The 25,084-nt window shown below is 40.8% G+C and overlaps 1 protein-coding gene across 1 annotated transcript; it reads right to left on the bottom strand.

Moving 5' to 3' along the window:
- Window positions 1-6,700: 6,700 nt before the first annotated feature.
- Window positions 6,701-23,119, bottom strand: si:dkey-250d21.1. Its single transcript, XM_037749127.1, has 11 exons — window positions 22,647-23,119; window positions 19,207-19,327; window positions 18,583-18,690; window positions 18,445-18,481; window positions 16,482-18,277; window positions 16,345-16,375; window positions 13,518-15,283; window positions 13,378-13,426; window positions 10,154-11,952; window positions 10,003-10,039; window positions 6,701-8,830 (listed from the first exon to the last, which is right to left on the bottom strand). The coding sequence occupies exons 1-11, from the start codon at window positions 22,733-22,735 to the stop codon at window positions 7,296-7,298; spliced, it is 7,368 nt and encodes a 2,455-aa protein (XP_037605055.1). The 5' UTR covers window positions 22,736-23,119; the 3' UTR covers window positions 6,701-7,295.
- Between the last annotated feature and the right edge of the window lie 1,965 nt (window positions 23,120-25,084).

Raw genomic sequence — 25,084 nt, 5'->3', positions numbered from 1 at the left:
CAACACGCAGCCCCTTGATCTTCAAATCTCACCTTCCAAGCAACACAGAGGGGGGAGGACACCTTCTGAGGGAGACAAGAGGGGGAGAAACGAGCCACTGGAGTCCATGATAATGAAATAACTCATGTCACATAACAGCAGAATCAGAGCTGATCCACATCAAGGATCAAAACCATCTTCATGGAGATACTTTGTCCTTTTTAACTGTAACGATAGTCAGCTTTTGACACAATGGGGTTACTGGCGAAAAACCCACAATGTATATGAAAAGATGACTTATTATATTTACAGTTTACAAGTTTACAAAGCGTGCATTCTATTTTTTTTAATCCAGATGTGGTTTGAGCCTGAGCTGGAAGTTTATTTTCAAATGAGTTTGAATCAGTAAATTAGATAAATCCCAAAAATAAAACCCAAAATGTAAATGCACATGAAAAGAAACGGTAGTTTATTTGACTTCGGTAAATGTGCAAACTGTATATTATCACAATTCTTGTGTTGCAAAAATGTTTAAATTGCGGGAATGAAAAACGGAGTCGGCCCAGCTCTGACTGAATACAGTGTTAATGTTTGGGAGGAATGAGTCCTCGGGCTCACGGCATTGAGCCATTGTCCTTTAAATCTCGAGAGAGTCGAGCCAATATCACAAATCTGTAGACTCTCTGAGCGGGGGGGAGCGGGGACACTCAACTTTCACCCAGGAGGATCAGAGCCTGAATGGGTGCAGAGTTACTATTATGCCCCAGCTGGAAAATACTCCCATGCTCCCATCAGAATACGTATAAACCCACATTGGGCTCCAACGAACAGTGCGAATGTATCAAAATAAAATGTTAATTTTTCTCAACATGTTGCCGAGTCACAAACATTTTACAGCTAAACAGTAACCTACAAGATGTTTCTAAAAACATTTGAAGAGAGAAATAGGCATTACGCTAACAGAATATCGGCTCTAATTGGTTGTTTTCCTCCGGTCTGTGAAATCTTGCAGATGCCATTAGGAGCACCGGAGGACACAGAGGCACATTTTCAGATTACCTCTCTCATGCACTACTGTCAGGATATAGTGACCGTTTTATTAGATTAACTTTTTTTAATCATATTTGCTCCATTCTGGCCAACTGTTGCTTTAAGGGAGATGAAAAACAAACAATGAAGTAGACGGTATGTTCTCAACTTAGTTCAGTTTTAATGCCAAACCCTCATTACACAAAAAAAGATTCTCATAACCACACTAGCATGTTTTTTATTTTTAAATCCAGTCCCTTTTATTTTGTCAATTTTTGATAAAACGACTGCAATATGTAAACCACAATGATAAACTAATAAAGGTTGAACTCTGATGAGGTACGTTCATTTCTGCCTGTTCTCTATTACCAGCTAAACCCATTTGACCAGAGATATTTTATCAAAATGAAAACCAGGAGTTTGATTAACAGCCATCATCAAAAACAATAAAGCAAGGACTTAAAAGAGAATCTTCAAATGGAAACAATCAGTGAACCCTATCCGTTACGGTTAGTTTTCATTTAGCCTCTTATCTCCAACCAGACAGGGCTCTGCTGCCAGCTGGTTATTGACAGATAACAAGAACATTATGGATCACCAGCAGCATTCCTAAAGGGTCAGATCTGTCAGATCAGACCCGCAGAGGGACAGTGACAGCTTCGGATCAGCCATGTGAGAATCCAATCACCCTCTGGTGTCCCTCCTGTGAAAGCTGCTGTAGCTCACAGCGGGGATTACCTCAGAAACAACAAGCTCCGTCCAATCTGTCTGACTGGACCCACGTCTTTTGTATACCATTTGTTTATAACCTCTCTCTCTCTATTGTGCTTTGAGGACAGAACCCTTTCAAGTGACAGATGGGTGCCACTTTTGAACACGTCATGTGGTCCTACAGGAGCCTAGCTGTGTGTCCATGAAGCTCCAGGAGTTTACCAGCGCTGGAGGATCATTCCCGAAAAACAAAAGGGTATGAAAGTTGCCTGCATCATGTGTTAACCAGTCAAGAGAGGAGTGGATTCCAGTAATACAGCCAATTAATCACATTTCAGTCCTGTCATATCACCAGATCCTCATAAATCTGAGTTAAATGAGTCCATTCACAGCATGCAAACTAAACACGCTTTAAAGGGAAAATCCACCCTAAAACTGATTATTTATTATGGGATGTCAAAGATAACGCAAATCAGTTTTAACGGCACTAATTTAATGCATTGACTTGCGATTTTTAGGTTGTAGTGGGCTAAAGCTAGTGAAGATACTGGCATCGTATGAAACTAGAAAACCTAAGGAATCCATCAGTACCAACCATGTCATACTAGCTTGTCGAGAAGGAGGTGAAATAACACTCAAAAATTTGCTTACATTTTGGGAAGGAAAAACTGGCACGGCCCCTTGACCTCTGACCTTAAGATATGTGAATGAAAATGAGTTCTATGGGTACCCACGAGTCTCCACCTTTTACAGACATGCCCACTTTATGATAATCAAAGTTGGCCATGTTATGATTTGAGCATATTTTTTATGCTAAATGCAGTACCTGTGAGGGTTTCTGGACAATATTTGTCACTGTTTTGTGTTGTTAATTGATTTCCAATAATAAATATATAAATACAGTTGCATAAAACAAACATATTTGCCCACTCCCATGATGACAAGAGTATTAAATACTTGACAAATCTCCCTTTAAGGTACATTTTGAACAGATGAAAAATGTGCAATTATTTGAAATGAATCGCGATTAACTATTGACAATCATGTGATTAATCACGATTAACTATTTTAATCGATTGACAGCCCCATACAATACTCTTAATTGCATTGGTGATGATAATGCAATGTGCATTTGCTTATTATTATTTTGTTTTATGAGTTGTAAAATGATCACGTTGGACAAATCTCCATTTGAAGTACATTTTAAATAGATAAAAACATTTGATTAATTTGCGATTAAATATTTTAATCGACTGACAGCCCTATTTATTACATCGTTTACTCCAGTGATTATGTCATTTTAACACAGACTACTGTCACCTAAAATGGAAATTAGAATATCAAGAAATGAATTGATGATGTGATTTTGATTTGTTTCATTGACACAGAATCAGTGTCTGTATCAATGTTGAAATTTTTCCCTCCTCTTGTCATTCAGTATTTGAATGTGAATTAGAATATAAGTATGTAATCCACTAAAACATTTACAATTTGTTTTATTATTTACCGTCTATGGAGCAACTGTATGATTTGTGTCATGACATCATCCCCGCAGACTGTCTCTTTGCCGTTTCATCTGCTCCAAGTCACGTATTCAAACCGAACTATACATCACTCCAAAATGAACACATGTGAATTATATTCTGGGGTGTATTTTCCCTTATAATAAGAGACATTGCTTCCAGCGTCGAGGGCGGCAGCACTGTCTCACACAGGTCCTCTATCACGCTCTATGAAGCCATATCGCTGCGTCTAAAGAGGTGTTGCTGAAGAGGAGCAAAAGGTGTTGAGGGCAGAGGGGGTTGAGGTGAACCGTGTGGGTGGGGTGATGACTTCAGCAGAGTCTGGGTGCGCTGTCCGCTCCGCTCACACCTCCTGGTAAACATGAAGCCGATAGAGGAATCATAGCGACAGGCACCGGCCCGGCTGCAGGTCTCTGAACAGCACAATAGATAAATTGTGCGGATACATCTGGTTCTTATGAGTTTAGCCTTTTAGATTGTGGTTGGCGGAGGCGTGAGAGCACCAGAGCATCCCTATAAATGATTAAAGCTTACTTGTTTAAGGATTACAAAAGCATTTGAAAATTCCAAGCTGCATGCCCGTTGCTCTGCGGAAATGTTCCAGGCCCAAATAAAGGCTTTTGTACAGGTTTTTTTCCTCAGACAATCAAGAAAAGCTTGTCAGCAATAATAAAATAAATTGCATTCACTGCTTCATGATGGGATAATCTCTTATACACCTCAGTATTGGTTAAACACACTCACCGAAGACAGTCATTCCCATTTCACTTACAGTTTAAAATCCTTAAGCTTTACAATGGCAAGTAAAAAATGAAGTGTTCTCTAAGAGTACAATCAACAAGTTGACATCTGAATAATTCAAACCAAAAGGATCTGAATTCTAGGCCTGTGCTGCCAATTTTCCCTGAAAGGGAACCTTGAAATCAAATCCACTTAAGCCCTGTGTCTTCCCCTCCAGAGTGTAGTTAAATCCTGGCTGTGTATGGACATGATTACAGAGTGCCACGGGTCTTACATCAGTGCAGAACCTTGACTTCCAGCAGGAAACCTGGTGCACGGGTCAATTATGGCAATACCTTGTTTTGCTTAAAGATGGAGGATGTGTTCTTCATGCTCAAACACACCGGCTGCACCTGAGATTTAAACTGTAACAAAGTCCACCTCCGCGTCCAGAGTGTAAATAAATAAAACACAGCTTGTAGGGAGGCACACCGCTCTTGGCGGAGAGGGTAGAGATGGGGGTTATGAGACGAAGCTGCTGTGTTGCATGTGGCTACAGTGAGGCCTGCTGCCGGCAGGGCCCGTCCACAGCGGAGACAGATCCGTTTGCTCAGCAGCTGAGCGGGGACACGGAGATGCTCCTTTCACACTGAGCTGAGCACCGACAATCAGGGCTTTGTCAGGGAGGCATCTGCTGTTACAGCTCACAGGAAGAATACATGTCGCTTTAAAAAAAGTGCACTCAGTGGGGTTATCCGTGTTAAAGATAAGGTGGCTTCACGTCAACAAGCACAAAGTGTATGTATGTATGGAAGGGTTTTAACAGCAGCAATCTTTCTATTCATGAAACCTGTAGGATATTTCAGGGGCAAAGAGGGAAAAAAATCAAATTTAGTCCCTGACATCATATCTTTAACTTGAATTTAAAGTGACTTAAATGAGCCCTGGGGTATTGTGTCAGTATAGCTTCAGTCAGTTAATAACATCAGTTTATTACCCGCTAAGGAACACTGGAATAAACCAGGATAGAGATTCAAATACTAAACAATGCAAAGCTATAGCTATATGTATTTGTCAGCTTTAAATTCAGTATAACATTTGATGGGGCCTCCAGTTATATAAAAGAGTAATAACTAAGGCTGTCAAAGTTAACACGATAATAATGTGTTCAAGTAAATTCGTTTTAACATCACTCATTTCTTTAACGCAACTTGCAAAAACCTAAAGAAGCCATTGGTAACAACCACGTCATACTAGCTTGCCCCAAAGGAGGTTAAACAACGCTCCAAACCTACGCTAAATTTTGGCGAGGAAAAACTGGCATGGCCATTTTCAAAGGGGTTCCTTGACCTCTGACCTCAAGATATGTGAATGAAAATGGGTTCTAAGGGTACCCACGAGTCTCCCCTTTACAGAAATGCCCACTTTATGATAATCACATGCAGTTTTGGGCAAGTCATAGTGAAGTCAGCACACTGACACACTGACAGCTGTTGTTGCCTGTTGGGCTGCAGTTTGCCATGTTATGATTTGAGCATATTTTTTATGATAAATGTTAAATGTATACATACATTTGCATAAAGCAAGCATATTTGTCCACTACCATGTTAGGAGTATTAAGTACTTGACAAATCTCCCTTTAAGGTACATTTTGAACAGATAAAAAATGTGATTAATCGCGATTAAATATTTTATTCGATTGACAGCCCTAGTAATAATTTATGAATTAAATAAAGCCATACACAAAAACAGCTGCCATACCTTGCTTTTCCAATCGTCAGCACAGTAGCTTAGTGTTATTTAAATTCCTCTTAAAAAGTCTTACACACCAGATCGGAATTCATAGCAAATAATTGACAAGAAAAGGCAGACACTGTGCTACAGCGGACTCACAGAATGCACTTGTTCTTAGAAATTACACATTAACCGAACCACAATGGAGCCGGAGAGCCGTGATTTGCATTACTGGCAGATACCAGTCAAACCAGTCTCTCTCACGTACCCAGCATTGCACAGACCTGACTCTTTTATTTGAGGACAAAAGGTAATTGTAAAATAAATATTTACCAGATATCTTGATAACGTGGTGGCTGTATGACCTTAACAACCCTCCTTCTAAACCCACATCCTTGTTGATCAGTAAGTGAATCATGCAAGACTTTCTTTTTTTTTTTTGATTTAATGCAGATTATGACCCAAACTAGAGGGTGAACTATTTTCAGTCAGCAATCATTAACATTGGCAGTCTGATTGAAATGCCCCATTAGCATATCACAGTTAATATATGACACTTTAACTTCCTTTAAAAAAAAAAAAAACCCTAAAAAAACATAGTTTCTTTGCATTTGTTTATTTTCATTTACCAGAATAGTAATACTAAAACAAAAAACAAAAAATAATTTCATGTAGCTAATTCTAGCTAGTAACCTCCAGGACTTCCTTCTGCCCAGCTAGACTTCATTACCAGGACTCCCAGTAAAAGATCTTCGATCTCAATTAAAAATAATAATAATAAAATGACTTTAATACCATCCCTGCAGGTATTACCACTACATTTGGTGATAAAATTGACAACTATATTCATGTACTGTAGTGACACTTCTGACCAGATTGTTATTTCCTCTCAAGACAAATTACAGCCCCACTGCACCATCTTGTGTTGACTTGTCGTGATTACTTCACACACGAAATCCTGCTGTACATCTATCTTAAAAAAGTGAAACACAAAAGCCAAAACATATTTTTGGAGCATTTTATTACTTTTTTGACAAATATATATGAAGGTTTTCCTATTAAGGAAACATTCTTTCAAAAGATACGTTTACAGCAAATTCATTCCTGCAAAGAGACAGGAAACATGAGAAAATCATCAGGAGACATGATGGAACTAACCATTTCTATTTGTGCCCAGGAAAAGGTTAAGGGTGCAATTTAATCATTTAATCATAATGAATTCATGACAGCGATACGGAAGTCAGTCAACGCCAATGGGACATTTTTCAATATCTGAATTATCGTGATACATGGGGTGAATTATTCGTTTCGCATCAAGGCACACAAGCATTGCTCTTTTTTTTTTTTGCCAAGACATTGGTCCCATTGGGCAGTACAACTGTACAAACTACAGAATAAAAAAAAAAAAACATAACATAGGGCTTGGTTTGCAGGATAACAACAAAAGGAAAATCTCAAAGAATTTAGATCAATAATGTACACAGAAAGTTCAGAACATGGGACCTCAACTAGGGTTGAGACAGTTCTTAGGTATGGTGGCGGTGACATCTCAAAACGCATCGCTCAAATCTGCTAGCCGCGACGGAAGACCTGCAACTCTTACAGAGGATGGAGCTCAGTGAGGGGCCGCTTCTCCTGCTGGATGAACTCCTGTAAGCTTCTTTTTCCCTGCCTGAAGTTGCTCTCCCTTCTTGAAAACGGCAAGATGACCTGGAGTCTGAGGAGAGTCTCAATGTTGCTAAAACTTCTTATATGTGACGTCTTGAGCGTATCGAGCACGGTCGTCGGGAGATAGCCTGCCAGGGGATCCAACCATTTCTCCTTCCACGACTTCATCTCAGAGTGAAGAGAGACCTGATCTGGCAGGTCCTCCTTGTACAAGCGGAACACGAGACCGCTAAGAATGCTGGTTTCTACTTTGGACATTGCGTAAGGCACAATCTCCAGACACCTCAACGTATCCAACACCTTTTCTGTGAAGAGGTCATCGATTTCTGCTATTGAGTGCTCTACAACCTTCATGCTTACTGATTCTTTGTAGAACTCACTCAATGGCTCTAGGAGCACTGAGTGCAACATCGTAACATGGAGTTTAGAAGCCAGCGCGGTGGCTTCCTCAAACCAGGCTTTGTGATGGGTGTCGATGTCACTCTTCAGTTTACTGAGCGACGCTTTGAGATCAGGCAAATTATTCACAGCGAGTAACATATCTAAGGGTTTGCCCTGAAGAGACTGACTCAGCTTCTTAGTTACACTCAAGATGTTCTTCTGCACCACTGTCGACAGGATGAACTCAAAGTTTCTGATCGCATCGAACATCTGCGATGCTTGCTGCTGGTTTGAAGCACTTCCCTCACATTTCAACTCATTCAAACAGAGCATGACGGCCTCTAAAATCTCTACCATCACCTCGTGCATGTCGTGACTCTTATCCCACTTCTTCCTGAGTCTGTCCCTCAGCTCGTTGCCCTTTACTTCATCCTGCTGGTACACGTGAATGATCACGTCTTCCAGTTTGTTCTGGCGTTCTGTGTCCTCTGTGAGCCAATGTAAGATTTTACCTATGAGAACTGCTCCTTCTCCTGCTTCTTGAGCGGGAGAAGATTTAGCCAGCCACACATTAAGAGACACGGCGGAGCTGACAGTTCTTACAGCCTGGGGGTATTTCTTAGCTATAGCTAAACTTACAGCCCTCATCTGAGCTCCTACTTCACCAACACTGAGCAAAGCCTGCCCTCTACAGTACTCCATATTGAGCCCCCACTTCTCAGACAGGGCAGTCTCAATAGCATCTGCAAAGACAACTGGGTCTTCACCAAAAGGGATGAAAGCCAGAGTTTCCTCACACTGGATGTCCTCTTTGTTTAGGTACCTGATGCACAGCGGGACATAGAGCTCGCCGTCTATTTCAACAGCTTGCTCGGTTATAACTGTAAAGAACTGAGAGTCCCAGAGTTCCTTGAGGATTTGTTCACGCAGTTGTGGTTCATAGAAAGACACCGCTTTTCTTGGGCCCTGTGCGACCTCCAGTGTCACCTCACCATCGGCCGATTTCACCTCTCCATCAGCAGGCTTGTCTGCTACAACGGAGGCGTGCGATTCTGTTGGCGCCGCCGGTTCAACTTTAACACCTCCTGATTTTAAAAATAAAAATAAATGTTAATGCCACACATACAAATGTATTCATTATTTGTCATCCCATAATTACAATCAAAGACATTACGATTCTTGATAATAAATAGGGGTGTCAGCATTTGATTGGATTTTCGATTTAAACATGCCATTGTTAGACTGTGGAGTCTTGATTCGTAAAGGTCAACAGATGTGTTTTATGCCATGACAACCGTCACTTACACTTCCAAATTCTTCTTTAAAAAGAGAACTGAACTCCCTTTTCTATTTAGAAAGTGTTTAAAAAAATTAGACTACAACAGTCTACAATACAAAAAGCTGCATTTTTTTCAATATCAGTATCGGTGACCCACCTCAGTACATAATCATTACAAAAACAAAACAGAAATCCTTCTGAAGTGCATTACAAGTGTGCCGTTAATCTACAAAAATACGGTTTTGTTGTCATTTACTGTCGCGCTTGTTTCTCTCCTCTCTGCTCTCTCTCTCGTCTGATCGCTATTTGTCACCGAGGGCCGAGGCGGAGCTTTGACAGAGACAGCACTCGGCAGTCCCGCTAGCTTGTTGCTACCAATATCAGCTGATCTGATTCAACAACGTTGAGCTGAAAAAACGTGCATGTAGGCTGAAATTCAACCGTGGTGTTCTGTTGGGAGATGCAGTGACTTAATGTTAAACTAAGTAAGAGTAGAAGAGCTATGACTAAGGAAACTAACTAACTAACTAAAGTCTGCTAGCGGCTAGGCTAATTCATGCAGTGTACAATGTCAAAGGCATATGCATCTTAGGGACAGGGACAGCTCACATTTCCCATCATGCCTGCCTAGTCCCGAGTGCTGGACTGAGTAGTTTTAAGTTTGTTGTTTTATGTTCCTAAATGCAAATTTTACTTTTGTTAGTGCTTGTAATGTAATGTATCGGTTCAGAACATGGTGGCTTATGTTGATAATTTGTGCTGGTTTATAGTTCAAACCATGAGTAAGGTGGCTGTTACATTTCTTGAGTTCAGCTGTATTTTCCTCCCAACCAATAGGCAGGGCGAAGAAAAAAAAAAAAAATGTTGATCCTGTTTTGGATTTCAATAGTCGAAATCGGAAGCAAATTTCGATTGATTTACGATTTAGAATCGAAACTGTGACACCCCTGGTAATCAAGTTGATAAGAATGGACTTACCACTGTCCAGCTTTAGTCTTTGCAAAGTTCCCATCACCTAAAAAAACAATGTAGTGATGATTAGAATGGCAGTAAAAATGCAAATAACTTTGTTTTCTTTTACAACATGGTGAATAAACAAAGAACAATCTTCAAACCATTTTAAATGTACCTGGGAAAGACATGGACTGCTCTCTGGATCAACCTCCATACACTTCTCGATGACCTCGGGCAGTCTCTGGAGTGTTGTGCAGTGAGAGAGAAGCACCACGTGATCCTTTCTGCTGCCTTTGCATACAGTGTTTTTTAACAGATCCCTCATGGAATTCAGAGTGGTCTTCATCAGGTCAAACTCCATACTGACACTAGGCAGGACAGCTACTAGCCTAAGCAGTGAGGTAACAGTCGGGTGGCTCTTTGACTCGGGGTGGACTAATGTTTCAGCGATGGATGATGGAGGAGCAGCATCCTGGTATTTCTCACTCCAGACAGCAGCCCACGCGTTGATTTCCTGCTCGGCTGCTTCAGGCTCAGAAAGGTCCGCCAGGTAGAGGCTGAAAGGCTTGTCTGCGGACTCCGGCTCGATGGGCTGTGGATTGCAGGAGGGCAGTAACGACAGGACCGACAGGGTCTTTAGGTGGCTGTCTGAGAAGCTGTACTTCATTTCATCAATGAGACTCCTGAGGAGTGGAACGCTCAATTTTTCTCTGTAATATATCTCAGGAGATTCATAGCTGTTGGCTTCCTCTGAGAAGCACACTTGTTCAGGAGCTACCTTGGTCGCTAGCTGGAATGCCTGCTCAAACCAAGAGGAGTGAAGAGTGCTCACATTTTCTAGCATTTTGTTAAGAGTCTCTACGATCGAGGGGATTTTTTCCACTTCACAGAGAATATCAGCAGGGTTTCCACAGCGGAAGACAGTGCTACAGTTACGGAGAGGAGCACAAGCATTCTTCAAAATCACAAGGGTGACGATGAAATCCAGATTTCTCAGAGCGGTGGAGAGGACTTGTGCATGCATTGACTTGGCGCCTATGGCACTAGAGCTAACAGCATCTAGGCAGCTGAGGATGCCCTCTAATGTGTCAGCGAGTATGTCAAAGAAGTCCTCTCTCTTTTTCCACCTCGAGCAACATGTCTCAGGCATTTCCTCCAGTGCCTCTCTCGGCATATTCAAAAGCCCGTCAACAGCCTTTGCTAGCTGTTCCTCCAGAGAAGGAGATTCATCAAAGAACAGCAGCAGGTCTTCAGTGATTTCCAACATTTTTGCTACTGAAGGGCAAGGCACACTTCCTGCCAGCCAGTGGGCAAGGCCGCAAGACTCGCTGGGTGTTACAACAGAGAGAGGATAGCTTTGGAGGAAATCCAAAGACATTTTCTTCAGGCTTTGATAACCTGAGCCCAGGTGCATGAATGCTTGTCCACGACACTGAGCCATTGGTAAGCCCCAGTCTTCAGTGAGAATCTTTGCAAGGTTATCCGCTTGTGTGTCAACATGACAGTTTTCATCAAATGGTAGGAAACCCATGAGCTCTACTTTTGGAGCACATTCTCCGACATACCTGACAAAAACGGGGACGTGGGTCTTGTCAGCGATTTTAACAGGTTTGTCTGTGATAAGGGAGAAGAACGGCGACTCCTGTATTTCCTTGAGTATGACATCTCGGATTCCATTTATGAGGAGGTTCACCATTTCATCATCACCTATAGAAGGTGTGCTTTTGCTCTCATTTCCGAACCAGTGGCACATGCTGAGCTCCTGGATGAAAAGCTCTCTGTCCTCTTCTGAGAGGTCAGATAGACCGCCGTTCTTTTTCCCCAGTAGTGTGGCCAGTTTGAATACCGTCGCCAGACTTTGACGGTTATCTCCTGAGTGCCCATTCTCATCTGCTGATTTCATGTCTTGGTCCTCAACCTTGTCAGGAGATTGTTGAATTTTAGCCTCTTCAGCTTCCTCCTTGACACCATCAACTAAATATATCAGGGGAGAAAACAGACAGACAACACACCAGAGGTCATGACAAATATGACAAATTCAAATCAAGGTAAAAAAGCTACTTTCAATAATTTAGTATGAACATTAGTTAAAGGTGATAAATGTGAGATTGGGAGCATTTCTATTGCCTCTGCACAGCTCTCAACATGGAGACGACTGAGCCGGCAGCTTGCATCTAAAGGTGCCAACAGTGCTAACAGTGAAAACAGAGGCAACACTGCTGACAGAGAGCTAACAGTGTTAACCTGGGGGGAAACTGAAGGGTGGGTAATATGCTTCCGCGTCGGCGCCGTCGATCGGAACGACATTATCAGCTGTAACCGCCGTATGAGAGCAGTGCAGCATGGCGGCCTTGAGCTAGCCAGTGGGGCACGCTCACATGCACTAAACGCAGGCACGGCGATGTCAACAAAGCACAGAGAAGCTCTGATTACAACATACACAGAGGGAGAGTGACTTCATTCTCTGCTCAGGTAGGCATTACTCCTCTATATCTTTACATAGAAAATAGTTGTTTGCTGCTATGTTAATGCTCTGGATATCAAATTTAGCACCCTTAAGTCATGTACTCTTATCAATTAGGAGTCGTTAATAAATGTAATAATTATGGCTGTCAAAGTTAACGCGATAATAACGCTTTAATGAAAATTCCTTTTAACGGCACTAATTTCTTTAACACATTAACACAATCGATCTTTCGGAGGTTGTAGTGGGCTCAGTTTTAAAGCTAGAGTGAAGATACTGTCATCATATGAAACTAAAAAACCTAAGGAATTAGGGCTGTCAAAGTTAATGCGATAACGTGAAACTAGAAAACCTAAGGAATCCAGTGGTACCAACCATGTCATGCTAGCTTGTCACAAAGGAGGCTAAATAACGGTCCATTTTGCCGAGGAAAAACTGGCATGGCCATTTTCAAAGGGGTCCCTTGACCTCTGACCTCAAAATATGTGAATGAAAATAGGTTCTATGGGTACCCACGAGTCTCCCCTTTACAGACATGCCCACTTTATGATAATCACATGCAGTTTGGGGCAAGTTATAGTTAAGTCAGCACACTGACAGCTGTTGTTGTCTGTTGGGCTTGAGTTTGCTATGTTATGATTTGATTGATTAATATTTTTATGTTAAATGCAGTACCTGTGAGGGTGTCTGGACAGTATTTGTCATTGTTTTGTGTTGTTAATTGATTTCCAATAATAAATAAATACATTTGCATAAAGCAAGCATATTTGCCCGCTCCCATGTTAATAAGAGTATTAAATACTTGACAAATCTCCCTTTAAAAAGGTACATTTTGAACAGATAATAAAATGTGTGATTAATTTCTTAATAAATATTTTAATCGATTGACAGCCCTAGTAATAATAACAAAAAAAAATATATGTAAACAACCATACCTTCCATATTATTTTCAGAGTTTCCTTTGAAACTTTTGGATTCCTTGTCCTGTGAATATAAACAGGTAAATCAAAATTAATCCAGCATTCATATAATTAATACATACTTCCATTTTGTATGAAAGAATACAGTCACGTACCAGACATATACCCTCCAAGGCTTGCGGGGTAACCTTCAAACACTGGGTCACCATGCGGTCCAGGTCTCTGCTGAAGTCCGTGCCCACCTGCAGCATAGCCAAGCACGGGGACCTGTCTTTGGGATTTGTGTTTCTCAGGTACTCTTGGAACCTCTTGTGGCGCATTATGACGCCGCAGTCCTCCAGTGCTGTGCTTGGTAGCACGGACATAATCCTCAGCAGTGCATTGATGTTACCAAAGTACTGCATGAGTGGCAGGCGCAACGTGTGAAATATTGAGCCTGGGATGGTCACAGATGCAACTTTGGTCTTCCATGTCACTCTCCAACAGCACAACTCTGTGAAGAAGTTGTCAGCATCAGGAAGATCGCTGCTGTAGAGAGGAGGCTTGGACTTCAAGCTCTCAAACATGTAACTCACTGTGACTGAGCATGGAACTAGGGAGAGGAAGTTGAGAGCTTCTTTGTGGTCCTCTGAAAAATGATCCTTCACGGCATTGATGAGGTTGTCTACTAGGGGCACGCTTAAGCCATCTTTGTAAAAACCGACTGGCTTCATCATGCCGTCTCTTGGCACAGAATTTTCAGGCACTTCAATCTGCACTCGTAGACTCTGTGCCATTGCACAGGCCTCGTCAAACCAGTTCTGGTGGAACACCTTCATATTTGTTTTCACTCGGTTCAGAGTGGCCACGATACCACTGATTTGGCAAAGCTGGGATGCGGCACTGAAGTGGTCCTTCTGGAGACCTGCACTCAGCTCCCTGGTGAAAGATGATGCATTCTTCAAGACCACCATAGCAATGATGAAATCAAACTCCATTACCTTGCGGAGGAGTGCCCCAGCTTGGTCAGACACAAAGGCTTTCCATCTCTGTGGGTTATTTTTGATTTTCTCCAGACACTCAACCAGGGGCTCCAGCATCTGCACAAACACCTCATACGAATCATGCTTCTCTTGCCAAAGGGCACAGAACTTCCCCTGTAACTCTTGGATCTTTTCATAGCTCTCTCTAAGACCATAGGCTATCACGTGGTCTAGCTGTTTTTGCAGAGTAGCACTGCTGCCAAAAAACATCACAACCTCTTCAAACGTATCCAGGGCTCTCTTAATAGCAGGCACTGGGATGGATTTTGACCACCATGTGTTGAAAGAGTAGGAAGAGCAGTGTGTGCTTATAGCAAGAGGGTGATTCTCCTGGACTTTGCAGGCAAAGGCTTTCAGCTTGTAGGAAACATCACCAGAGCCTAGGTACGCTTGACCTCTGCAGTTACTCAAATCAAGACGCCACTCAACTGTTACTATTTCCAGGAGACGCTGTACCATGGCATCACAGTCTAGAGCTGCCTCGAGGAACCCCATCAACTCCAATCGCATGACATCAAAGCTGTCCACGAACCTCAGGAAGAGTGGAAGATAATCTTTCTCCCCGAACTTCACAACGCGGTCGATGAACAGGGAAAAGAATGAAGTCCCCACCTCCATGAGGATTCCCTCCCTGACGGCCTTCTCGCAAACAGTGAGGACTTCTTTCATTTCAGACTTGGTCACATACTCGACCTCTCCTTCCTGAGCAGAACCGTCACCGTGTCGCCTGCTTTGACTGCTGTATGCTGCCGTCACTGCAGCCTGCAAAGCAGATTTTAGAGATTCTCTATCAGTCTCTGCACACTTCAACTCCACAAGCCTTTCAGCATCCATCTCTAGATTTATGAACTGTAATTCTTCTTCAGTGTCCTTCTCAGCATGGTTCCCATGGGAGGTCACTGAAATGAGAAATGGAAATGTAAACATATTAGTAAATAAGCGGCCAGGCACAGTGAAACAGGAACATGGCTGAGTGCAATGATGCCTCCCTCTACTGTCTATGACAAACGGTTCATGAGTTATGAAAGAGGGCGTAGCTAAAGTTTAGGAGCGGGACTATGAGCCGGTATTGGTGTGTAAATATCCTCAGGCCTGGACCCTTATCATGGCTGAGAAATTTGGAGCAGATTTGACAAAGTAAGCAGAAGTTACAACTTCCTGTTTTATGGCAAAAGGCACTTTTTTCGCCACTGCGCCATGTCACCAATGTTGCATGAAAACCTTTGATTAATATTGATCGCAACAATCTTAAGATGATACTGACCAAATTTCAAGTCGATCAGATGAATTCTCTAGGAGGAGTTTGTTAAAGAACAGGGCCTGTAAAATGCTAAAATGGCACATTCAATTCAAAATGGCTGACTTTCTGTTGGGTTTCGGCTATATCTCCAAGAGGCTTTTTTGTGCGTCTCCACAGGTTATATCTGCCTACCAAATTTCATATATGTAAGTGAAACCCGAATGAGGGGCTGAATTTTTCCAACTTTGTAGGGAGCCATTTTGCCACAACCAAGCCCGAGACCCCAAAAATATCAAATTTTCCACCGCGTGTGATAAGTGTGCAAAGTTTAACAACTTTCTGTAAGGACCTCAAAAATGCGATTCATTTTAATAATAATAATAATAATTCCTTCAGTTTCAATGAGGCCTTTACTGTCCGACATTGTCGGTGCTTGGGCCCTGATAAAAAATAAATAATGAAAATAAATAAATAAAAAGATTGTAGTTTAACAACAAATATTATTAAATTTGCCCAAGTTATTCCACTCAAGTCCAATAGTCATTTAATTCAAAAACATCATTTTATATGTAGCCATCATTGTGTATGCTGCCCATCTTTGTCTCAATAGCTCTATTTCGAGAACAACATTCCCTTAAATTGCTATATAATGTGATAGAACAGCTGTGTGATTAACCAAAATTGCTGCATGCTGAATAAATAATTTCAAAGCCATCTCACCTTGGGGAGGCTTCTCCTTTGTGTCATCATCCTGTAACACACACAAAGTATAATTTAATTTCAGGAAGAACAGTTGTTTTATCACTAAAGAGGGCAATGAAATTTAAATAGTATTCTGCTCATGAAAATCTACTAACCGTCTGCAGCAACTGCAGGATGTCTGGATGCTTCTGGGTATATGACTCCACCATTTGTTCAACATTGAAGTGCACATCTTGGTTCACGTAGACATATGCCATGCTGCATTGTCTCTGGTCCTCTGGTGTGGCTCTCAGGTAGGAGTAGCACCGCTCTAGTACCATATGGTATTGACCATACACATCTGCCTCTGCATTTACACATGGAACAGTGCCCAACACCCGCAGCAGGCTCTGCACATTCGGGTAAAAGCCGATATCTGGAATTTTAAGTGTGGCGAACACGGTGGTTGGTAGGATTCTGCGCTTGCTTGCATGCCTCCACTTTACTTCCCAACAGCCAAGCTCTTCGTAGAATGTGTCGGGCCGCGCGAGGTTGTTCAAGTTGGCGTCTGCTACTTTATCCCTGCGAATGCTGAAATTGTGGTCGGCCATGTAAGATGGCACTAAGGAAAGCCATCGGAGAATCCTCACCATCTCTGTGCTGAACACTCTCTTCACCTCTGCGACGAGATACTGCAAGATGGGCCGGCTTAGAGTTTCTCTGAAAAGGTCCTCCAGCGGTGTTTCACTTGTGTCTTCTTGGTCCGTCTCTGGTTTGGTGACCTCCGCTCCCAGCTTCTTTGCTCTGCCAACCGCATCTGAGAACCATTTCCTGTGGAATATTGCGAGCTCCTGTTGGTATTTGCTTACCAGCTTTAAGGCATTGGAAATTGTGTACTGCAACGTACTGCTGATGCTAATTATTCCCCTGAGACTCGAGTTGAGTATGCTCACACAACAGAGGGTGTTCTTCAGAACAACAAGTGTGATGATGAAATTGAAATTCTTCAAAACTGGCTTGAGCTTGGCCATCTGTTCAGCAGTATCTTCATCTACCTTTGAAATCATCTCATTGATGCAGTTCAGGAATGGCTCCAGAATGTCTAACATGGTCTGGAAGGCATCAGTGCCATATTCCCAATTCTCGCTGACAGCTGTCTTGATCCTGTCCACTTCCCCTTTCATATGCCCATATGCCATCTGGATCTTTCCCTCCAATCTTTTGCACAGCGACGGTGTTCTCCTGAGTAAAGAGGCCACCTCCTCTACAGTGTTAGCAACATTTTGAATGGAGGGCACAGGCATGCAGCGAATAATCCATATGTTGAAGGCATATGGGTCACTTGGTGACAGGACCACTTGCGGGAACTCCTGCAAGATCCTGGAGGTGAGGTCTCGCATTTTCTGACACATGCTGCCTGTAACCAGATAAGTCAGTCCTCTGCAGTGCTCCATCCTCAGCCCCCACTTGTTACGTAACTCTGAGAGGAGCATGTAAAACAGACTCTCTGTATCCATGTCGCATGGTAGGAACCCGATGAGGTGCTTTTGTGGGAACCCATCTACAGTGACAGACCTGATGAAAACTGGGATCTGCTCCTTTCCCTCTATACTCGTCACATCCTGAAGCAGAATGGAGAAGAACCGGGCCTGTCTGAGGCTGTTCTGGATCTCCTCCCGCATGAGGTCTTCGCTGAACTGGAGGATTTCTTTCTTGTCGATTTTCTCCACACAGATGCGATTGAGGGCCTGCTGTCCTCTCGCACCTCCGGTCGACTCGTCGGTGTTTGCACCATTTATGCTGAACCCAGTCATTGCCAGGATTTCCTTGAAATAGACTTTCAGAGTCTCTTTTGCTTTAGAGCTGGCTACATACTCTTGAGGTTGGTTCTCTTTTTGCAGCTCAGCTGCTGCACTGTTCTCCCCAGGTACTTCTCTCCTCTCCTCAGTCACTTCTGTTGTTGATTTGTTTTCTGACAGGAAAGAGAAAAAGCCTGAATGAAAGGCTGAAATGATTTTAAAAATTGCCAATTCAATCAGTGAATATTTATTTACAAAAGGGGTGATTACATTCTAACATAGACTAAACTCAAAGGGCTTAAATAAGGAGATTTTTCCAAGAATGAAGCTAACCAGTTACCTTTTGTCTTCTTCACAGAGGTAGGTTCCTCTTCAGACTAGATAGATGGAAAAAATAATTACATGTCATTTTTTGTGTGTTAACGGCTGATGAAAAATGTTCAGAAGAGAAATTTTAAAGATCGAATTGAACACTTACAGGATCTCTTGCTCGTTTCCTGTTGCAGGTTGATTGATTATTCACAGGCATTGTTGAGTCAAATATTGTTGGAACAGCATCTTCCCTTAAGACACAACTGGAGGCGCTCTGAAAAACAAAAAGCAGGAGATCTCACGTTTATGCTAATCCTCAATATTCTATGTGAAGCGGGGGATTTCCCATCGACGTTCACACCATATGATATTAGTCTTAAGAAATCTAACTACGTATACAGTAGCACTGTACTATAAAATAAAAGTATGACTTCAACATACTGTCTAATAAACCAAAGTGTTTTAGTTGCTGTTTTAAAGGAAGTTGGTGTAATTTTTTTAACCCACCAACTTGTGTTATACATTGAGTTACATGTGATGGGATTGCATTACATTGACTGATTGCACAGATGTGTTTCTAATATTCTTCCCACCTTATGTATGTACATGGAACACTAGAAACCTGTAATCCTTATTATGTTGTGAAAATATCATAACAAGCCTGGAATGTTTGCTTACTAAGAACAGCACTAGTGGTAGTATAAAAACAAAACAGGGGGCAAATGAAAATTATTATTATTATTATTATAAAGTACACAAAAGGGTAATAGGAAATAGATTTGCTTCTTACCTGATTAGAGATCACAGAGGGCTCAAAGTGCTTTGCACACAGTCTGTACAGTTTATGCAACTGCTCAGGAGGTTCTGATGCCAAATCTTGGCGGTGACAGTTGATCAACCATTGTTTGCATCTGAAAAATACAGCAGGACAAGGGGTGACAACCAGAGAGTTAATAATTAAACCAAACATTAGTCAAAACGCTTGTGCATTAATATTCTGTTACTCTATTCTGTAATATATTAAATAATGACTCGACAAACGGACATGAGCTCTCGAATGTTCGGGTCAATTCCAACACAGCTCATCACAGCTGTGATGGACAAGTTTAACATGGGTGAGCATGGGGACTCTTTGCATTACTATATTGTGACCATAGTTCTAAATAGTACACTATAGACATATGACAGGACTGCTTAAGCTAGGCTACTTTCTGGATATAGTTTGTAAGGTTATGACTATGGCTGTCAACATTAACGCGATATAAACACATTACATTTATCAATCTTTCGGAGGTTGTAGCAGGCTTATGTCATACTAGCTTGTTGAAAGTGGCTACATAAAGCGCAAAGTAAAATTTTGGCGAAAAAAAAATGTCATGGCCATTTTCAAAGGGGTCCCTTGACCTCTGACCTCAAGATATGTGAATGAAAATGGGTTCTATGGGTACCCACGAGTCTCCCCTTTACAGACATGCCCACTTTATGATAATCACATGCAGTTTGGGGCAAGTCATAGTCAAGTCAGCACACTGACACACTGACAGCTGTTGTTGCCTGTTGGGCTTGAGTTTGCCATGTTATGATTTGAGCATAATTTGTATGCTAAATGCAGTACCTGTGAGGGCTTCTGGACAATATTTGTCATTGTTTTGTGTTGTTAATTGATTTCAAATAATAAATATATACATACATAAGCATATTTGCCCACTGCCATGATGATAAGGGTATTAAATCCTCGACAAATCTCCCTTTACAGTACATCTTAAACAGATTAAAAATGTGTGATTAATTTGTTATTAATCACGATTGAATATTTTAATCGATTGACAGCCCTAGTTATAACACATTAAAGGCACAACAATATTCATTCAATAATTATTAAAAAGGTGACAGTCTTTTCTTATTTCAGAGAGTTCAACCTGCTAACTGATTGAAAAACATATAGGAAATTAATGTAAATACAAGTGTATACAGTCACTATATTATTACATTGGTCCGAACCACTGTATAGGCTAACTTAAACTGCCAATTGCTATGCTTCATCACTGGGCAAATACAAGTTCAAATACATTTTTAGACAAACATAACATCCATACACAACTCTCTGTGAGAGATGCTTTTGATGCTTATTGCACATGCATGGTGCGGTCACGCTTCAAGAGGTCATGACTGCAACAATTACATAGATTTGGTACACCCACTGATACACTTGACTGATGCTATTCTGCTTTGGTTTGATGCATTTGTAACACAACCCTGCCTCAGTGTTGGCAATGACAAAAAAAAAAGAAAGAAGAAAGAACGACTGATTACTGAGAAGCTTTCACCATTTTACATGTGCTTTCATTCCATCTTTCACAATACTCTCTCTTTCAACTGATTTCATTGATGCATGCACAGAATAAATGTGGATGGATTTTGCCCACCAGCAAATGAGATTTACTTATCTCAATTTAACACACTATTGCCAGATTAAAAACTAGCACACAGAGTAAAAGGAGGGGAAGAGGAAAAAATACAAACTCATTGCAGGGCTGGATGTGAAGTATTTCCAGACCCTGAAAGACTTTCCTCTGGCTTAGGGGCTACATTTCCTGTCCATAGACACAGTACTGGAGTTACCCTGCACTATATTCATTTTTAACAGTCTTTTCTGAACTATATTCACTTTTTTAATAGTCCTATATCACAGCTGTTACCCTGCACTATATTCAGTTTTAACAGTTTTCCTCATCTCCTTGTATTTTTATATATGGTATATTTTTTTTTGTACTTTGCACTACTAACTTTTTTTACTGACTTTTTACTAACATGTGTTGCACTATGGAACTGTGATGCTGGAAACTTGAATTTCCCTCGGGATAAATAAAGTTACTATCTATCTATCTATCTATCTATCTATCTATTTATCTATTTACTGCGATACAACCAGCTGAACTGCAGCTGTCAATCAATCACAGCCCTGAAATGTATTCTACTGAATAGATTTTTATGCAACATAACACTGTTGCACAATACTATCTCAAAGTGAAAAAAACAGGAAGGTTAATAAGAGGCAACAACAGGATAAAAGGGGGCGCTAGACTGCTATTTATGCATAGGGACATCACCTGTTAAAACCACGTAAAAAATAAGTTTAAATTGATATTGGTCCCAGTGAGCTGTACTGCAAAATGACTGAATGTACAATTGTACGCAGTTTAGAAAGCAATAGCCACAGAGACAGGTGGAGACAGAGCAACATTTCCTGCTACAATGTAGCACATATGAAGAAATTAGGAAAAAATTCTTTACAAACATTAAATGTAAACTCCAACACTTTGATTCCCTCTCTGACCAAAATAAAATACAACATCTACTTGGAGAAAATAGTGTCATCGCCATAGAAGCTGCAGGATATGTATTTCACAGCCTAAAAGACAATAACACATAATAGATGTAACTCACATTCTGCCTTTTATTTACTCCTTGTTTTTATTTTGTTCTTTTTTTGTGGGGGTTTTGTTGTTTTTTACATTTATCCTTTGATATTGCAATATATTGTTATTCATTGTTTTTTTATTTGTTTGTTTGTTTTATTGACAAAACAAACATTAATTGCTTCTTTATTGTTTTCTTCCATTTACATGCACGTTCTTTTTAAATATCTATATATTGTAATTTGCTTAATGAATTGTATATATGTATATATACACGTTTTTGTTTTTATTTAGTTCTTTTTTATTATTTTTATTTATTATTGAATTGGCAATATTGTTCAGTCATGCCAATATAGCAAATTGAATCGAATAGCCCAAATAACTAAATAACCCACTAATATAGCACTATTAATGGGAGGTATTTTAATTGTGCTAAGCTACCGTCAGTACTAATGTTCCCACACCATCGAGACGGTAGGTGTCGTGCACCGATGGCGTTTTAAATTACAGCACAAAAAGTTTCAAACTATGCTTTTCTCTCTGTTTGTGTTATACCTGAGCACAAAGATACACTGATATCAGCCAACATCACTAGTTAGTGTCGGTCTCCGAGCACTGAATGAGTGCACGGAGTCTGTTTTCACACGGACTTTTCTCTCAAAGAGTAGCGTTAGTCTGCGCCATTTTCCACGGAGTTGTGTCACTGTTAGCCAACATGATGTTAAGCTAACAGTGCTAACAGTGGATGTGCTAACACATTCATGTTGCATGCTCGTCTTTTAACACCACATCGCAATTAAATAAGTCTTACCGCTCCGGGTCCAGAGGGAAGCTGAAAAGTGGAGGAGAGTTTTCGGATTGCTGGTAATCACAGGTCGCTGCGGCGCAGCAGTCAGTCATTTTGGGACTGCAATGTTGCTAGCTAGCAGGTGAGCTAGCTAGCTTAGCTGGCGGGTTGCAAGCTGGCAAAGCCTACTGACTGTGTGAGCTAAACCTGCAGAGAGAGTCTACACAGACATGCCTGGGACTAAACCCTGCAAGCGGCACTGTGGAGTTTCAACGCTTAATGTCTCTTTGGTGAACTAAGAACCATGCTTTACAAAAGTTAATGTTGCGCGGTGGAGCCCAAGAGAGTCGCCGAAAGCGTGTTATCCCATCAACCAGGAACTGGTCCGTGCAGGACAAAATGTGAACCAGCAGAGGGCACCATGGTAACCGCCTGGCTAGGCCAAAGAGTTTCACTGTCAAGATAGTTCACATCCTGTTCCGTTCATAACCGAGCATTGGGTTTCAACTGTTTATCATACAGTCTGTGGTTTGTGCTAGCAATGCTCTTGCTTTTCAGGAAAAACCATAACTTTGTTTGTGGTTTCATAGAAATGCTATGCACTACAACTATTATATGTATATATCTATATATAGATATAAATATATATATAAATATAAATATATATATCTATATATAGATATATATATATCTATATGTATGTATATATATATGTATAGATACATACATATAGATATATATATATCTATATATAGATATAGATATATATGTATCTATATACATACATCATATAGAAATGTTTCATAGCTCTGACAGTTAATATCTTGAAGCCAGCACTTCTCTTGTTTTGACTTGATACTCTGATTTGGATATGCAGCTTCCTCTTCTTCACACTTTGTGAAGTAGATTTGATTTATTTAATTCTTACTGTCCCTGGATACACTAAATCTCTCTGACAATGTATCCTAAATCCCAAACTAGCACTTTTTTTTGTCATAACAGTCTACATCAGGTTATTTTGTCATCCATTAATATATTTTTGTCAACAAGTGTCTTGGCTGAAAAGAACAATGAGTACACTGACTTGAACCTACAGTGTAGCGAGTAATTAGTTTGTAATTAAAGATGTCTTTTTAAATACAAATTTCTGTTATAGAAATACATTCACTGGCAACATTTGTCAGTGTCCTTGGGGGATGAATGTCTTATGTGTTGTATAAATACTTGCCACAGAACATGATCTAAAGCTATCTCGCTCAGGGCCAGGAACGGGAACACATGAATCATACAGCGATCATCGTTGTTAGTAATTACAGCTGTCTACAGTGAAAAGGATCATATTCAAGCAAGAGCTGAATGGGCTGAATCATTTCATGGCTTTTTTTATACAAAAAAAGATATTGCATCCAAATTATAGAAACTTACTTTCTAAAACCTTTCAGTAGTCTACACATATTGTGTAATTCATGCATTTTTTAGCCGTATGAACGGTTGTAATTAGGTTCCTTTCATCACATTTCATTAAATGGAGGAAAAACCAACGGATGATGAGATAACAGCCTCTATTGGATCAACCTCCTAAAGAAAAGGGAGGGCAACAAGAAACAATTCAACTCCAAAATGTGACTTTGTGTATACAGTGGAGAAGGAGGCATGGTTGAAAGGGCATTTAAATATCATCCACTGCAGCAAACGGCGTAGGTAGTCCAAATGGTTTTAAATCGTATCAGATTTTATTAACACCAAACACTATGGTGGGAATCTGAGTCTCAGGGCAGACGGTGACTCAGCTGTTTATTCAAGCATACACTCCATTTGCAGACACAATACCCAACTAGCAAGATGGATAGTGATAGATACTGGCAGGGCTGGAGCTGAGAATTATGGGCCTTATTCACAGGAGGAGACTTTAAGCCTCTCACTACTTTGTCCCTGATCTCCAACTCACCATGAACACAACACTTTGTGATTAAATGTCAGGACACATCACTAAAATAAATTGTTCATGCAATGCCCCGGCTGTGCTAATTGGCCTGTTCCAAATCTGTCTTGGAAAGAAGATTCTGTTTTAATCTGGACAAAAATCAAAATAATAATCTAAATGTCACTTTTTTCCAACTTATTCTAGAGTTCCTACATATATAGCTTAAGTTGTGTTTGTAACAGACCTTGTTTCAGAAAATGGTTAAGATATAATACTCACATTTAGAACAAGGACCACAAAAGGATATAAAACCCAAGAGACAACCTCTTTATTAACATGTTCAGGGAGGGATTTATAACTGATCCAATTGTTACATGTCAGCAGATCACTGGGTAATACAGCAAAAACACTTTAACAAGGCTTACATGAGTATTAACTCCAACTCTTAAAACATTAACAATTTGAAATATATTTCAACAACAGAGTCGAGGAATGGATTTGGACAGCTGGAATCAGGATGCATATACACCCTGAGAAG

The sequence above is a fragment of the Sebastes umbrosus genome, chromosome 17, assembly GCF_015220745.1.
Source record: "Sebastes umbrosus isolate fSebUmb1 chromosome 17, fSebUmb1.pri, whole genome shotgun sequence".
In the NCBI taxonomy this organism is placed as follows: domain Eukaryota; kingdom Metazoa; phylum Chordata; class Actinopteri; order Perciformes; family Sebastidae; genus Sebastes; species Sebastes umbrosus.
The sequence above is the reverse complement of the archived record's forward strand: the minus strand, read 5'-3'. Positions and strand labels throughout refer to the sequence as shown.

Coding starts and splice junctions, on each gene's coding strand:
- si:dkey-250d21.1 (XM_037749127.1), bottom strand. CDS start 22,735: ATGACTGACTGCTGCGCCGCAGCGACCTGTGATTACCAGCAATCCGAA. Junction 15,284..16,344: donor AAAGGAGAAGCCTCCCCAAG/GTGAGATGGCTT, acceptor TTCTCATTTCAG/TGACCTCCCATGGGAACCAT. Junction 10,040..10,153: donor GCAGTCCATGTCTTTCCCAG/GTACATTTAAAA, acceptor TTGTTTTTTTAG/GTGATGGGAACTTTGCAAAG.